General features: G+C 36.8%; 1 protein-coding gene across 7 annotated transcripts in view; it reads right to left on the reverse strand.

Moving 5' to 3' along the window:
* Nucleotides 1-15,751, reverse strand: part of LOC129726725 (GATA-binding factor 3-like) — a 60,897-nt gene that overhangs the window by 36,416 nt on the left and 8,730 nt on the right. Inside the window, exons 1-2 of one of the 7 annotated variants that reach the window (XM_055683757.1) lie at nucleotides 9,057-9,166; nucleotides 5,464-5,865 (exon numbers count right to left, since the gene is read on the reverse strand). The exons of 2 other annotated variants lie outside the window; for them this stretch is intronic. In XM_055683757.1, the coding sequence (XP_055539732.1) occupies nucleotides 5,464-5,631 (168 nt within the window). In that variant the 5' untranslated portion in view covers nucleotides 5,632-5,865; nucleotides 9,057-9,166. Of the gene's footprint in view, nucleotides 1-5,463; nucleotides 6,399-9,056; nucleotides 9,199-9,344; nucleotides 9,471-15,751 lie in introns of those variants that run through there. 4 more of the 7 variants (XM_055683763.1, XM_055683760.1, XM_055683756.1 and 1 more) reach the window with 4 other exon arrangements.

Here is a 15,751-nt window from a genome sequence, read left to right on the forward strand (position 1 = left end):
ATTGCTATACCTTTCTAGGAGAAAGGCAAAAAGGATACGGCACGTTTTGCAGTTCCCTTTTGTTCTGGCAACAAAAACACCAGCAACATGCCGTGTTGACTGCTAACGAGCTAAACCAACCTGTTGGATGTGTTAGATAAATTGAAATTTTATTCATCCCGTATTCTCCATTAATGCAAGTGCATGAGTTATTGGCTTTCGCTAGTACGACGGAACTGAGGTTATTGAGGGTGAACAAATAGATATATTTCTATGTATATTTCTCGAGAAAATCGTAACCAAATATCGCGGCGAAGATGTGTTTCGTGAATGTTTTCTTCGGCCGAATGAAATATCTGATAGTGTTAAAGTTGCAGTTCAATTTTTGTTAAAAAAAAAACAATAAATAGGTTTGAGTTTATTATAAAGTGATTCATTCATGCGAACAGAAACACTACAACATTCAAGGTAGGTTAACATACATTGAGTTTCTAAGTGGAATAAAAGCAGTAGAGCTTGACAAACTGAATCCTGCCCGCAATGCATACCACCTGGCGAAGCCGTCAGTTACACTAATATTTTTTTAAACTTTTTTCTAAAAAAAATATGCTGTGAATTTAATAGGATCGTGTAGGTGTTATTTATAACAAACTGTTGAAACTGAACGAAACCATCGACTTCAAAAGATGCGATTAGATCTAGCACCACACGAAAAACGGCAACAATACGAGCAGAGGTATGAAATAGTGATTCTACTGCATGACAACACTCGGCTTCATACTGCCAAAGTCGTTGAAACTTACATGGAAACGTCCAAATAGGAAGTTCTACCTCACCCGTTAAATTCCCCAGGTATTGCGCCATCCGTTTATCGCTTGTTTCGTTCGGTGGCACATGGTCTGTCTTATGAACACTTGGTCGGCGTGCGACCAGACCGAGCCAAGCGCCAAACACATTGTTTTGAGTAATTAGCATTTGAAGTTTGACCACCCATAAATTAATCGTGTTTGAACTTATCATTAATTCAGTGCTAACAAGTAATGAATAGGGCTTAATGAATGTTCTGTTACCATAAATACACGAAAAATAGCAATAATTGATAAACTATTTGGCTTTTATTTTTGACACCTATGCACTCAGTTCACTCTGGTCGAACTAAAATTTTAAAAAATGGTCTTCAGTTCGGTCTGGTCAAACGTATTTACTACAACATATCAACTTGACTATTAAACAAGCTTATTTTGCTCACTAGTCAAACGTAATACTTAGATATCAACGCTGCTTTATCTCTCAGTCCAATCTATATCAAAAATTATACAGCTAATAGACAAGCAAAGCTTTATTACTGTTGCTCTATTTCTTGGTGCCAAAGCGCACCAAGTGCTAAGTGTTAAGATAGTATCAATATGAAATGCTCTGGTATTTTGAAGCGGGTATTGCCTAATTTTATTGATTTAACGTATATTTACCCAGTCCTGACGTTTGTTACAAGGAAAAATTTAATTTTATTTGAAAAATATCAAAAGAAAATGAAATGCACTTGGTTCGGTTTGGCTCAACAAGATCTTGAAAATAAGTGATGTGCCCATTGAAACAAAATTCGGCTCTACGAAAACCACCTGGCTGTTTATTTATCTAATTCTGATGACAGTCGCATTAACGAGCTGTCCGAAGCGAAGCAATCAGTTACTGGTTGAAATAAATCGCAAAGTTTGCTTTCAAATCACAAACAATAACTTTCTTTAGATGCCATGTCTGTCTTTACGGTTCACTCTGGTCGAACGCAATTTCGTTCTTTTCACAAAGTGCTACAGAGATTTTTTATTATAACACGCCTATGAACTGTTCAATTGATTTCATTTTTTGATGGAACATAGATTATCAGTTTGCAAATCCACTGGTGCTCATTACTCAATTTTAAAGAAAATGGCTCTTGGCTCGGTATGGTCGCACGCCGACCACTTCTATGACGGATTTCGCGCCAAATGAACCCGCGGTTGGCAGCACCCTCTCCGAATTGGTTGAAACTTTTTGGGCGTGAAGACATCACCTAATCAAGCATCTCTGCATACTTACTAAAAATTATATATCAAGTCCTACACTGAAAAAATGAAATTTAAATACAAAACATCGATTTAAAAAAAAAGGTCAACCCCGAATTGGCTAAAAAAAATTTTGGTGAAAGATAATATTGTTGGCAACATTTCGTTCATACATCGCAACTTGAGCATATTTAGGGAAAAAAAGTTATTCTCTAAAATAAAAAAGGAAAATGCAAACTAAAACCAAGGTATATTATTTTTTTAGTGTAAAACACCTTGATAAAATGAAATACTTGTTATGTTGTGTAAACGTGTAATGTCAATAAATTAGGTAATAGTAGAGCCAGTGTTTGAGTGTTGTTTTTGACTCTGGAGGCAAAATCCTGCGTGAAGCACGTGGCCGCTGTAGAACATAGGTAACCCAAACGCGGTATGTAATTTTCTCCCGAGAGGAGTGCTGTTGCTGGTGTTTTGACTGCTACAATACATGTTTATTCTTCCTGCAGAATAAATGTTTATTCTACGTACGTATCATTTACCTATTGTATCTGTTGTGATATGTATGCACGTTACGAACCTGTTTAAAAGCTTGATAAAATAACAACGCTACTCAATCAACTTATAGCAATTGTCCCTGTGACGCAATCGGAGGTACTCTTAAACGAATGGCAAAGAGAGCAAGTCTTGCCCGAGATTACGGAAATACTATTAAAACTCCAAGAAAGCTTTACGACAAAAATGTCAGAGGAACTAGAAGAGCTATTCAGTCAAGCAAAACCTATACCTGGAACACAGAAATTTCATAGTTTTGTACCTTTCAGTAATAATCAAATAGCAGTTAAAAGATATTCTAGTAAATTTATCTGGTAGGTTCATAAGATGTGAGAAGCATTCACATCTGTAATACAATGAACTTTAGGTACAGTCCCTCTACAATTATGGGTCAGTCAACGTGTTGTCTGAATGTTCAAAAATGGATATAAAATCGTAAAAATTATCAACTACGAATGTTTTACTATCTATCTATGTGTCCTAATGTATACTTTCGATTAACAATTAGTTTCACTGCAGTTGATGCGTGTAAATCGGTTGGGAATAAAAATGTCACTTACATACCAAAAGACACAATTATGGGTCTCTTTTGGCATTCAAAATCATTTAGTCTATAAAATAGTCAAAATACATAATGCAAGTTATTTTATTTTTGTAAAAGCTTTATAATAAGTTATTCTATTCAGTCTTGTTGCATTATCATGTAAAAGTAATGAAAATAGCCAAAATATGAACTGACCCACAATTGTGCATCGCACAATGTCACATTACCACCATTATGGGTCACTTCACTTCTTGCACCGAGCAGAATTATAGTTTTTAATGACATTTTCAACTTTAAATTATTTTAATCGTATGAATGAGGTTACAAGTGAGTTACAAAAATTACCACTGCTAATGAAAACTATTAAGTTTCGTGAGAATAGACATATTTGTGTAAAAGTGACCCATAATTGTAGCTGACCCATAATTGTGGAGGCACTGTACATGCATACACATAATATATTGAAATTAGGCATTGAGTTTTACTTGTTTTAAATTGTTTAAAATTAAAATAATCAAAACATAACAAGTATTTCATTCTATTAGGTTGTTTTACACTGAAAAAATAATATACCTTAGTTTTAGTTTGCATTTTAATTTTTTATTTTTGAGAATAACTTTTTTCCTTAAATATGCTCAAGTTGCGATGTATGAACGAAATATAGCCAATAATGTTGTCTTTCACCAAAAAAAATTTTTAGCAAATTCGGGGATGACCATTTTTTTTAAATCGATGTTTTGTGTTTAAATTTCATTTTTTCAGTGTGGTACTTGATGAATAATTTTTTCCATATATTTTTTATGAAAATTCAGATTATGAAATTTTCAGAAATTTCCTAAAAGTTACTTATAGAACACTTTTTTGTAGAATTTACCGTTTTTGAATTACATTGATTTACAAAAAATCGGCAAAAAAGTTTCGCCCTTTTCAGAAGACAGTCTAGACTAATTTTGGAAAGAGTAAGTATGCAGAGATGCTTAATTAGGTGATGTCTTCACACCCAAAAAGTTTCAACCAATTCGCAGAGGGTGCTGCCAATCCTTGAGACGATTTGGCGCGAAATCCGTCCTATAGTAAGAATATTTGAGCCCTAGTAGAATGATGGACAATGTTTCAGCAAGCGATGGGCAATACTTTGAATGATTTATAATTTTATAATGTTTTCCAATAAACTCGCTTCGTGTAGATTTGGTAACTATATTTTTCAAAATAACTTGCATTTTTATTAATAAAAATACGGTGAGAACTCAGTTGCGCACCTAAGAAAAGAATTTTTTCGAACGATCAAATTTTCAACATTTTTATTATTTTTATCTTTTCGAAAATATGTCCTGGAATTTGAACGAATCTCCAAAATAAAATTTTGTTGTTAAACCATTCTACATATAAAAGCAAAAACCAACAAATAAAAAAAACATCTTCTATTCATTCATCTACATACAGTCATGTTTTTTTTACGCGGGAGATACGTACCTCGTGAACAAAAACCGTGATAGTTCTAAAATCCTTCTCTTTTCAACTTTTCACTGTGACATTTTTTATACTATTTCTTGTGTTATAATTTTTGTCGAAAAACAAATCAAAAAAAAATTGTTCCATCATCATTTTTTTTTTTGAATTTTAATACTCGGAACATAAAAAAACGCCTATTTCTGTTTAAACAATACTCAGAATACCTTCACTTTTTCTGCATTAATGAGAATATTTCAAAGCAAATTTTTTAACTTAATTTAACTCCACGACATACGGCTGCATTTCTAAAGCACATAATATTCAAGAAAACCGAAACTATCCCTGCTGCTTATCCCAGAGTCCGAACCGTGTACATCCAATAATACACAAAAACCTTGTTGATTTGAGCCACCCGACTCAAATTTTCTTTTTTCTGCATTTCCAGGTGCCCGTTTTCTCTAATTGTGTACATCTCTCTCTATCTACAGGTTTGATTAGATGAGAGCCTCAACATGTACAATAAAATCGCATATTATTCTTCTCATTTTTGGGCATTAACCCTAGGGAAAACCATCGATCGAAATTCTTCCGATTCAAAAAAGCCTTCATCGACAAGCGACGGATGTCACTGTAGAACTAGTAAATTAAAAATTCAAACCAAAATATTGTAATCTATCGCAAACGCATTGCATTTTCAGATAAAACTTTATCACCGGCGTGGAAATGCCATCCGTATCATACTACCAATTCCGTATCTCCCGGCAGATTGCACGCGTTGCCGCCGAGCATCGATCTATGACCATGCCGTATCACCAACGGTATCAACAACATTTTCAGAGGGAAACAGTATTATCAAACAAGCAGCTTGATATGTCAGAACTTCACCAGTATTACCTTCGGCAGTCCTGGTCCACCCGTTGCACAACCAGGGGAGGATATGCTGGTGCTTATGCTAGCTGAGGTCATGTTTGCTCCAAGACTCGTAGCACAACTAACGGTTATGCTGTTGTTGTTGGTGTCGGAGGGAGCATGGATCGACATCGAATTCACCGCCATTTTCATGTTCTATGAGCCGACAATTTTTTTTCCACTTTACAGGACGAAACGTATAACACCTTGAACCTCTTCTTCGAAACACTTGAAACTATAGGTTAACCTATGAGATCGTTGAACTGCTGGAGCTGAGAACACTTTTCCCACTTGCGCTGCGTAACACTTTGGCCGAGTCACGAGAACATCTCATTGCGACTAAGAGGCCAGCATGGCAGCTACCGAGCCACACAAATACCGTACATGCTGATCGAAATTGATGGGGAAATTATAAAAATATTATATATCAAACACTAAACGAACCCGTTCGAACGAAATAGCATTCTGCCTTATCTTATCAGTCTTCAGTACAGTAAAATCACTCATCAACCGGAGGGAACTTATATCAAAAAACGCACACAGACACTTCAAAAGCTACCGAGTGTTACGGTTTCACACAAACACACTATCGTCGCAAATCCATTGATTTGTAGGGATCTTGCATGATGGTATTTCTCAAACAACATGACTATCTTCAGGTAATTGATATAGTTGAACTCCACTCTCAGATATATTTCCAAAGAATCGAAACCAACCACAAATTGCACCTCAACGAACAATTCCACTGTTGGCTGTCCCGATATGTCCTCTGGAACCGTCGAAACTCTTGTGGCAAGTCTCGTCGCCTCAACCAACATCATACAAAATAAAATCAAATCATTCATCATGGAGAGGGAATAGCGTGTACGAACTTTTTGTTTGCACTGTACAGGGTGCCCCTAAGTTCTACGAACACCGTTCCAAGCAGATACCAGACGGGCAAGAAATCTTCGCCAGGCAGTGTGCTTGGACAAACAGCAAATTACCGGCACCAGGCGAATGCGGACGTTTCCTCACTTTTTAAGGTGTTTAATGTTTGTTTGCACTAGATTCTGTGTCGCTTTGCCCGACTTGCTTTATGGCCACGTCTTGGAATACGCCATAAACGATAGCACACCGCCCGTCCCGGCACCAGGTTGTATTTGGTTGAAAACGAAACCCTCATCGGGCAGCTCGAGAAGAACTTCCACCAAACTTACTAACTGACAAGGTGCTGATCCCAACTATTTGCCGCGGGCGGTTGTGTGTCCGCTCCGGATTTGTCGTGTTTTAATTCTGAGACATTCTGTTTCGACTGTTGATTCAGGCCGGGCTAAACTACGAAGTGCAAATAAAATTCGGGGAAAAGGTTTTCCTTTCAACGTTGATACATGCTAGTTTGCTGATGTGGAAGAAGCTCTTGAGCGATGTTTTCCGAAAGCAAATTTTTGTTTTTTCAACTAATTTTAAAATTTACCATTCAATCTCAATCTTGCTTGCTACCTCTAACAACTTGATGCAATATTAAGATAAACTGTTCCTTAATCGATACTATTTTACTGACACTCGAAGAGCGCTGCATGTCAATGATAGCCTACAATATAGACTGAATAGCTCATGATAAAATTCGGAAAAATGTAACAAAGCAAAATTAAAATACCATGGCAACAAATATATATGGATATTATTTATTGAATTATTGACTGGTCAGTTTTCTATCCATTTTATTCCTTTTTATATTTTGTTTTAATCATACTTTCTTTTTGTGCACCATGATTGAATTACTATAAGGTGAGATTTGACGTACGAATTCGATCATAATGTACGTTCGTACATTGTTTAAATATTGGTCCAGTATTGGGTACAGTACAGGTACAGCTGCACTTTGTTGAATAAAGGTTTTTTCATTGATAGTTCAGCAATTCAGCAATAATTTGTAAACGTTAGAGTACGCGAAATCAGATTCCAAACAATAGACGAAAAAATTGACTTTAAACCAGTGAATACAAAGATATTATACTTCCATGTTTATTTGATTTTTTTCTATTAATTCTGTTTCATTAATTTATGTTTCATTAGAATGCTGCAAACAAAAAAAATCGTATTATTAATGAGCCAATAAGTTCAAATTTCGCCCCAGTATCTGATAATATTGAAAAAACGCCTTCTTTGGGAACAATACCCTTTATGCACTGTTTTAATTTATGTATCTTATAGTATTCATTAATATTTTTATGTTACTATTTTTATACAGATTCCATTCCTTTTTTATTTGCAGTGTTAGTAGATACTGTAATGAACTTTCTAATATCCCTGAAAATAATGATGATCTTCATAAACCCTGTTACAGCAGGTTTACGACTTAGCCAAATAAAACATTTCTATTTACCTATGCTCGTATATTTTGCAAGAGAGAGAATTAATTCCATCATAAATATCAAATACATAGTATTTCTGAAAACATTCACATGTGATATGAGTGATGGACATTCTCTTTTTCTACTAGGCTAATTGTGTTATCACAAAACAAAGACATTTTACGTCATTGGGATACAATTCTGTCGAACAATTCCCATTGTTAGTAGGAGTAATTGATTACTCATACTCTTCATGAGTTGGAATTGAGCATTGATACAAGTCATCATCCTGTTAGATTTTTATTGGAGCAGTATTCTTATTTAAAAGAGGAATAATCGCTCACTTTCATCAAAATTTAAGTAACTGTAGCATTAAGACCAAACCTTTTTGTACTGGAGCTAGCTAACAAATGTTAAAAAATTGTACTTTGTAAATGTTTATGATTTTTCATACACCGCCATCATAACTGTTCCAGCAAGCCCACCGAAGTTGCTTGGGATGAAACGTCCAAACAAGTTGCTTTACAAAGACACCATCAATCAACCTGTAGACACCTTCTAAGGTCTCGAACATCGCATTTTCATTTATTCGCCGCCCTGTTATCAACGCACCTCTATTGCAACACACAAACGAACCAAAGGCTCATTAGAACTGGGTAAATACCTGATAATAAAAAAAACAGCACTTATATGATAACGGTACCACATGATACTGCACTTATCAGTGAACCAATTTGGACGGGGCTTTCGTTCCAGTTCGTTGTTGTTCAAGTCTCACAGAACAGCCCACAGAGTCGCAGCTAAAATTCCACGTCCACACCGAGCTTTGCCCACCTTTTATAACATCACACATGACAGCGTGACGGACGACAAGTGCCGTCCAAACTTATATCGATCGATCGGGGTAAATTTATATTACACCTCAATAAATTTTTACCGCATCTGATGAAAATATCAACCCCCAACATCTTGACAGACTTATGAATTACACGTTTCTCGGAACAGGCGTGAGGGACGACAAACTAAACCAAGAAGCAGAAAAACAAACAACTCTAGGAACTGAATCAGAGATAAATATCTTCCTGTTTCATTGCATTGTACCGTACTGATGATTTCATAACACACGAAACCTGGGCCACTCGTTTCAAAATCACTCAATAAAAGTAAATGATTGACTGTTCAGACCACAATGACAATGGAAATACTTTTCCCGAGTGCAATCAGTTAAATTACACCACTCACGTTCGATTGTCTTCGATTTGGGTGGGTTCCATCTTACACACAGCATCCTTACACACGACTAGTCAGTAGTCAGCGCTAGACAGAAATCGAATAACCACCCGCACCCGAACTATACGACCACTTGTCTATAACAGCACAGTTTGTCCGGAATCGGATGCCAGGAATATGGTGATAATATAATATAATATTAAATTTAACTTTTTTTCAACAGTTATATCTCGAAACAGATAGTGAAGTACGTTGATAAGTTAACATATCAATTCGTTGTTCCTGATTTCCTTCACTTACCTTTGCAATAATTTGAGAATACGACTGTTTCTGTATGAATTCCAATTGAGCATACTTGAACAACAGCCAAATAAAAGCTCATATTTCGCTGAAAAATAAATAAACGATGAACAAACGCCTTTCGTGGATCTATCGACCATCACCGAACGGATGCAAACAACATAAGACTACCCAAACCACAATGAGAAAGTCACTCGTGCTCGTAGATCGCATTGCTCAACAGTTATCTCCGTATCATTCTAGGCTGATTATTTCGAACATATATAGCGCGGATGATAACTCCGTATCTGCAACAACAGTTTTATCAATTTATATCTCCTTGCGACAAAGTGCTGAACGATAGCGAGTTTAACTAGCAAAACAGCCTGCTTTCAACGAGAGCGGCGTTGGCCTTCAATTAAACACCGGCGATAGGTGTGACAACGAGCAACAACCGCAGGATGTGCTCTAAGTAGGAGTCATTTCGCGAAATTTCTCAGTTTAGTATGAAAATAGATTATTTAATGTTATTAGTGCTATTGAGAAATACCGCAAACAGTATTCTGAAAACAAAATGTTTTACTTCTGTTCTTTGCCTCTTATTATCGAAATTATGTGACTTGTTTAAAAGAACATTACCTTGACCAAATGGTTAAAAAATGCACTAAATTTATTTATTTTTTAACATTCCATTAGATTTAATAAAATGTTTTTTTTTTTCATTCATTCCGACTCATGTTATTTTTCCAATGTTGTCGATATTAGAATGATTCTCCTTTACATATCTCACTGAGGATATGAAACACGGATCTGTCATGTAACGATTTTTACCGTTTCTTCAATTACTCTGGTCAACACAGGTGCACTTCAGAAGCTCGAACCGTAAAAAAGATAGATTGAAGGTTTTTGTGTCTCCAGCCACTATTTTCAGAGACTTGATGACTTGAATGATTTTTCTCGTAAACATAACGTTGATGCGACGAACCCGACGATCAATTACTATGCGAACTCTCACATAACGCGTTTTGATAATGGCTAAAGGTACCATACTTCATAGGAATGGTTGAATAGCTATAATCTTTCGTTTTTTTCTGGTTTAAGCTTTTGGAATGCACTTTTTTCATTTTGTCGACCAGTGAACAGCGGTCCAGTAAGGCAAAAAGTGGAACTTAATTTCATAACGCCTTTCAGCTTCATCCTAGCTTAATAGCACAGACAAACAGACGTACCACTGCATACAAAATTCTAAGGAAATTGTGGTTCCGACTTACTTGTGCGACACCTACTGGGCATATTCTGCAAAAGATAAACTTTCAGCTTTTCTGCTGATTTTGGCAGCACGGTGCTCGAATAATGTCAACTGAGTCCAAAGAAAAAGGCACATCAGCGCCACCACCGCTGCGGCGGGAATATTCCGCATAACTGAAACTCATTTGAAATGACCGTTATTTTGATCCACAGAAATAAATCTCGTGGTACGTCTGTTTGTCTGTGTTAATAGTGTCTCCGGAACAATTGTTTGTATAAATGACCGGCGTAATCGCAAATCGTCAAAAATTATGAATAGTTTACTAACCTGAAAATAAGAAACTAACTTTTTTGTGTTGTTTTTTTCCAATTATTTTTTTGGTTATGGTGAATTGATCGAAAAACCGAAAAACCAAAAAATTTACTTTTTTGTGTTGGGTCGGCAAATAGCAAAGGCGCAATAAAGTTTCCACATGCGAACCATTAGCCTTCCAGCTACCGAACCCCTATCCTCTCGTTGGTGCCAACCGGGATACGAGTTACTAGTAAAAAGATCGGGACTACCGGTCGCATGCTGAAGGAAGTTTCTAGGACAGCTAACGCCACCACAAGCGCAGTAAGTGACGCACTCACAAGCTTTATGTCCGAGTCCTGGTTATATTTGGGACTCAAAACAGTGGCACAACGTTGGTCCTTCTGCGAGAAAGTGGGTTGGTCGTGGGCTTTGCGAGCCTGCACCGCGAAAAATTAAAAGAAACGAACTCTACAATAGAAAATTCGAACTAGAATAATCGGACCCAGGCGACGGAAGCGGACTAACGATTGGATACTCGGAACATGGAAATGCCGTTCTCTGAATTTCTTAGGAAGTACCCGTATATATTCCGAAGAATTGAAAAACCGCAAGTTCAACAACGCTGCAGAAGGTATGCTGGAGAGGGATGACGGTGCGTACGTATAGGGATGGACACACCATCTACCAGAGTTGTGGTGACTCACATGAGCTGGGCACAGCTTTTATAGTGATGGGTGAGATGCGGGTAATTGTGTGGAGGCCGGTTAACCCCAGAAAGTTCAGGTTAAAAATCAAGGGCCGATTCTTCAAAGATAGCATTATAAACGTGCACAGCCCTCACCTCGGAAGTACTGATGACGACAAAAACGAATTCTACGCGCAGTTGAAACGTGAATACGATCGCTGCCCAAAACATGATGTTAAGATTTTCATCAGGGATAACAACGCTCAAGTCGGTCAGGAGGAGGAATTTAAACCGGTTCAGCGCACACCGGCTGACAAATGAAAATAATCTAAGACTAATTGACTTCGCCGTCTCCAAGAACATGGCCATACGTAGCACCTTTTTCCAGCATAACCTAAAACATCGGTACACCTGGAGATCACCTAACCAAACAGAAACACAAATCGACCATGTTTTGATAGATGGTCGGCACTTTTCAGACATTATCGACATCAAAACACATCCAGGCGCAAACATCGACTCGGACCACTACATAGTGATGGTAAAGATACGCCAAAAGCTATCCGTTGTGAACAACATACGATACCTTAGCCCGCCCAGGTATATCTCGCGCGGCTGAAGCAACCCGAAGTCGCCGAAAACTATGTGCTTTCTCTCGAAGCTGCACTGCCAGAAGAGGACGAGCTGGAAGAAGCCCCTAGAGGTCTGGTGGAATACCGTCAAGTCAGTCATCAGCAGTGTAGCGGAGAACGTCTTCGGTCGCGGAGTACCGAGTCGACGTAACGAATGGTTTGACGAGGAATATCTATTGGATGATATTGGATGAAGGAATGATATTGGATGAATTGGATGAAAAGAACGCAGCGCGGCAGTAATGCTGCAGAGAGCCACCCGTCAGAACGTGGAGCGGTACAAACAGAAACGGAGACATCAAACCCAACTCTTCCAGGAAAAAAAGCGCCGCCAGGTGGAGGAGGAATGATGATGATGATGATGGTCCCGCCACATACCCCTACAAAGGTTTGAGCTGGACGATTTATCTATAGATAATTAATGTAGTCACATTTAAATCAGTTATACAAAAAAAAAAAAACGAACTGATTTTACCTCCAGATATAAATTTCTTCAAAAACTGATTACTTGATTCACATCGGTAAGAATGTGAAGAGCTATAGAGCTACACAAAACTAGCACAGGGTTTTCATGACCTTCAGCCAGACTAACCACAACTACTTCATGATTTTTCTCTAAGCATTGTTAAAGAATCCATTTATATCTGAATTCCGCGCGCGAGGCTCAAACTTATGTAGTCACTTTCTATTATTTTTTAAAGCTACAACAACATAAAGGAAAAAATCCATCATCACCACCGTGACGAACACAGTAGTTTTTGTTATTACATTACATATTAAAAAAGATCTAATATAAAATATGAATAAAATTTTACAACACAATCAGATCCGTTCGTAAAAACTTCGTCAGTTACATTCTTCAATAGAACAATAAATAAATAGATAGGTTCCAAAAATAAATAGTTCATCCAAAATAAATCCGTTATTTAAACTTCGTCAGATAAACTCTCGTCATTTTATAAAAGTTTTAATTTTCGTTCTGTACAACAGAAACTTTCACGTGTGAAATACATTGTCTCTTGAACTCCGCAAGCGTTGGTGCACGTTTAACATGTCTTGGCATCGAATTGAAAAAAATTATACCTTTATAAAACAATGAATTTTGTGAAGCTCTTGTTAGAAAGAAAGGTGTTCTTAGTTCATCCGCGTTTCTAGTGTTATATCTATGAAAATCTCTTCCTCTTTCAATTCGATCACACAAATATTGAGGTAGCAAACCATTAATTATTTTGAAAATGAACACCATAGACAAATAAACAATTCGTTGCTTCACGGATAACCATTGCAAAGCGTCCAACATAAAGGTAGAGGAAGTTAATCTATCACAATTTAAAATCAAACGCATTATTCTATTCTGCAAACGCTGTAACCTCAATAATTGTGTGTTATTGGCCAAAAACAAAAAGGTAGGGCAAAAATCCAAATGTGGAGAGATGATTGACTTGTATAGCTGTATTTTACTACTAATCGTTAATTCGTTTTTCAAACGGCATAGAATTCCATACTTTTTGGCAATTTTCTTGATGACATTGTCAATGTGAGCGTTGAACTTTAGGTTGTCATCAATAATCACGCCAAGATATTTAATCTCCCGAACGCGACCAATTGCCTCATCATCAATCAAAACAGAGACATCGTCATTTACAACGGTGCGCGAGAAAATCATATATTTAGTTTTATCTATATTTAATTTCAATTGCTTATACTTCAACCATCTGTTTAGAGAACGTAAATCTTCGTTCAAGTGTGAAACGGCTTCTTCTACATTCTTAGCTGCAATGAATAATACGGTGTCGTCGGCAAAAAGATTGATATCACAAAAACGTAAAACTCGTCGCATGTCATTTATATACATAATGAACAAAAGGGGCCCTAATACACTTCCCTGTGGAACTCCAAGATCATTCTCCACGGGACTAGATACCGAATCATTAAAAACAGTCCGTTGAGTTCTGTCAGACAAATAGCTCTCAAACCATCTGAATGCAGTACTCGAAATTCCAAAGCGCTTGATTGTGTTCAACAATAAGGGCCTAGAAATTGTCTCAAAAGCGCGTTTTAGATCCAAAAAAACAGCAAATATTGTGTCTCTATTCTCTAAGTTGTCTTTCCATTTTGCTAGTACTAAGTTCAACGCGGTTTCACACGAATGGCCTTCCCGGTAGCCAGATTGTTCCGGAATTAATAACGAGTTACTATTTAAATATTCTAACAGCTGACCTTTAACAACAAGTTCTAATATCTTTTCTAACGTGTGTAACATGTTGATGGGACGAAACTCTTCGGCTTTAATCGTTCCAGCAACCTTTTGAATCGGAACAACCAACGATTCTTTCCACACTTTAGGCACGTACCCAGTTAGCAATGATTTATTAATAAGGTTCAGCAGAGTGTGACCAATAACATTGAAGCAATCTTGAATGACCCTAGCATTTACATTGTCTACTCCAGCCGTTTTACCTAATGAAAAACAAATATTTTTAAGGTCATCCATTGTGATTGGGTGAAAACCATCAAATCTACTATTAACGTTAGTCGGCTGTTTTATTTCATCCGGTTCATCGACCAGTTCAATTGATTGATTGATCAATGAAACACTATTGATGAAATAATCATTGAACTTACTAGCAATTACTTGTTCTGTTTGTTCTAATGTGCCATCAAAAGTTATGGACCGCGGTTTATTATTACTAGGTTTTAATAAAGATTTCAAAATTTTCCATAACTCTTTGCTGTTGTATTGATGCTGAATAATCTTCCTCTGTATATATTCACAACGCGTCTTTTTTAACGTTTGTGAATACTTATTACGCGCGATCGTGTACTCCTTCCAATGATTCTGCCTGTTAGACCTACAAAACTTTTTGTACAATTTATCCCTCTTGCGTTTAAGGCGCAAAAGATCAAAATTGTACCAGCTGTTCGAGTTTTTCAGAGAAACTAATTTGTGTTCAACTAATTGATTCGTACACGTTTTCAATATGTTTGTAAGAACAGCTGCCGAATCATCTAAATTACGGCCCGCGATTGGAAAATCCAAGCTTCTTTCAACAAGATTCGAAACAGCCTGTTTCGAATATTTTCTCCAGCATTTCAATTTTATTAAATCATTATAATCATTCATTATATCTAATACATTAATCATCAATGTCTCATGATCGGTTATTTTCAAGTCGGAATTCGTAACTGAACGAATAGAATCAAAATTGGAATAAACATGATCAATCAAAGTTCTACTTCGCTGAGAAATGCGCGTATATTCGTCAACACTTTGTTTTAAATTGAAAGATTCAACTAAGCGCTTCAAATGATTCGAATTTGCATCATCACGCCAGTTAATATTGAAATCACCAGCCAATATGTTCAATTTACTAAAATCAAGAAATTCCTCAAGCCAGTTTTCCAATATTTCAAGGAAACGCTGGTCACTGGTATTAGGAGAATGATATAAAACACCAAAATTACCCAACTTCATGCCACGAATTACTGTAATGCCCAAGAACCAGTTACCATCCTTAGCTTCGTTTCGGCAAAGCTCGAACTGAACCGATTCTCTGACATAAATAGC

This window comes from Wyeomyia smithii, chromosome 3 (genome assembly GCF_029784165.1).
Source record: "Wyeomyia smithii strain HCP4-BCI-WySm-NY-G18 chromosome 3, ASM2978416v1, whole genome shotgun sequence".
Lineage (NCBI taxonomy): Eukaryota > Metazoa > Arthropoda > Insecta > Diptera > Culicidae > Wyeomyia > Wyeomyia smithii.